Source organism: Populus alba, chromosome 3 (assembly GCF_005239225.2).
Source record: "Populus alba chromosome 3, ASM523922v2, whole genome shotgun sequence".
Classification (NCBI taxonomy): Eukaryota; Viridiplantae; Streptophyta; class Magnoliopsida; order Malpighiales; family Salicaceae; genus Populus; species Populus alba.
In genome coordinates, this window is record NC_133286.1 from 13,130,450 (window position 1) to 13,132,893 (window position 2,444).

Here is a 2,444-nt window from a genome sequence, read left to right on the forward strand (position 1 = left end):
ACTTGTGCTCAACTTAATTATGTCAAATGAATTTTAATCAAAATTCTTCTATTTTGATGTCATGCTATTTCTTTTAAAATGTCTATTGGTGTTCCATTTGCAGTTTACTATATATATATTTGCTAACATTGATACTAAGGCATCTGTTTCAATAAAATCTGAATCAAATATTTTTATGTCTAATGTCCATAAAGTACTCCTATAATTTCTAGTAAAATTTATATAATTGCCGCTAAACATGTATACTAATAGTTTTTTTTTTTTTTAAATGACGTTATAACATCTATTTGTGATGATATTATGGTCAAAATAATAGCATTGTTAATGAATAATTGTCACTAGAATATTATTTTGGAGTGGTGAACGGAGTGTGGTATAATTAGAAGCCAAAGGGTTAGTTTTTCTTTATTACTTTCTTCTTCTTTAAACATCATGGGAGGACAGTGAAATTTTGATGCGTTTTGTTTTTTTGGGACATCATCCCATATACATGGCGACCATTTCATCGCCTCCATATGTACATGAAGATTTTCTTACCATTTCATCAATAGCACTAACATTCAGAAAATTCATAGCCTTGTTCAAAAACGAGATCAGGAAAGAAGTATTGAAAAAGAAAAGAAGAAGAATCTCGGTGGCCCTTTTGTTTTGGGCACTCCAAAATGGATTCAGGGGGAATCTGAGAGTACTTTAGCACAAATAATATGGTGGTAGAAACATGAATATATATCTGAACCTACAGGGTACGGCTTTCTAAAGAAAATAAATGCATTAACTTTGGCATGAACTCTTCCTAGAATTGTTTAAATGTCTGCTCAGAGGTGCACTTTCTGTGAAGCTCTAAACACTAAAAGATGGCAGTTTCTGTGTTTTTTGGAAGATAAAAGAAAGGAGGTGTGAATCCGTCTTAAGCAATATTAATGCAAATAGTGCCCACGGAAATATAACGCAGACAGACTTTATACATAGATCCGTAATTGAAAATGACAGTACGATGCCAACTTTATCAGTGGAGCAACCGAGCCCTAACACTGTGTCATTTATTTGTCAATGAATAAATCATAATTAATTAATTCTCTTCCTTTTAATTTACACGGTGCTTTTCTTTAGCTTTCTGCGTTCAAATTTCACAGCACCTTGAGTTTCACACCCTCTAATGAACTTTTGATTAATTGAAAGAAAAAATCTCACTCAAGTCAATGAAAATAGACTGTTTCTTCAATTAAAGGGCACTCTTTTTTACACGCATAGCACTCAAACAAATAACACTAAAAAATACTGAAGCTTTCTTATCTGTTATGATGATGATCTATGCCCTAGCCGGAGCTCTAGATCAAGTTCTTCGTTTGCCAACTCCTTGCAGTTGTTCTTTTTGATACCATTGCTATGATCAGTGGATGCCGAGGGCTCGGCTTTGATACTAGAGTAACAATGAGAAGTGCTTATCTCAGGTGGTGCTACCGGAAAATTAAGAGATGGTCCCACCAAGTTGCTATGGGGATATGGTGTGATAGAGATAAGAGTAGAAGATGAATCAACAGAACATGCAGCCATATTTGTGGGAGTGAAGACCCCATTAGGGTTTGGTAATTGGTAGAGCAGGCATAACCCGGAATTTGGGGGAAATTCTTGGGTCGGGATTATAAGAGTGGATGAGGAAGAACTGGAAGTCGATGAGTGAGGATTGGTTGAGCCAGGCTGTGTTTGGTGGAGCCTAGCGCGGTCACGGCGGTGCACATTCATGTGACCGCCTAGGGCTTGAGCGGACCGGAATTCTCTTCTACAAAAGGTGCAAGTGTAAGACCGTGGTGGCCAGGTGGTGCCGTTGATGTTGCCTGTATCCTCGGCAAAGGCTCTAACCTCCCAGGAGTCATCATCTTCTTGAGTTTGCTTAGGGTTCCACATCCAGAAACTAGGGGTCTCACTGGGGTTCGGTTGATGTTGATACTGATTTTGGTGAGATTGAGGTAAATTTTGGAGTTGGATCAAGGAGAGAAGGCCAATCTCAGCAGCCATAGTACTAGTAACATTTAAGATAGGTGATAGAGGTGATGTGGAAACAAATGGAGAGAAGAGTTAAATAGGGGATGGGCTAAGGCGAGAGATCGAGACAAAATGAACCCTAACACCGAGGATATCACCAAAATTTTGTAGCAAGCAATTGGAATTTAGTAAGATTTGCATTGCAATAATTTACCCTCCCAACTAGCTAACTTCATACGTAAGGACAACATTTATGATTACTTTGGCTTCAACGCCCCACTGTTACTGGTTCAATTGCCTCTTGCATTTTTTTCTGCCTTCAATGGTTCAAATTAGTGCGTAATGGACAGTATCATTCAATCGGAAGTTTAATTATAAGAAAGGATTGAAGTTTCCGTTGATTTCAACCTATTTGTAAGGTAGACATGCTATTTTCAATTATTGGGGTTATATATTGTTAA

General features: G+C 37.5%; 1 protein-coding gene across 1 annotated transcript; it reads right to left on the minus strand.

Annotated features, from left to right (window-relative positions):
* Positions 1-212: 212 nt before the first annotated feature.
* LOC118051766 (uncharacterized) lies at positions 213-2,153 on the minus strand. Its single transcript, XM_035062492.2, has one exon. It carries the CDS (start codon positions 2,014-2,016, stop codon positions 1,297-1,299), a length of 720 nt encoding a protein of 239 aa, XP_034918383.1. The 5' UTR covers positions 2,017-2,153; the 3' UTR covers positions 213-1,296.
* Between the last annotated feature and the right edge of the window lie 291 nt (positions 2,154-2,444).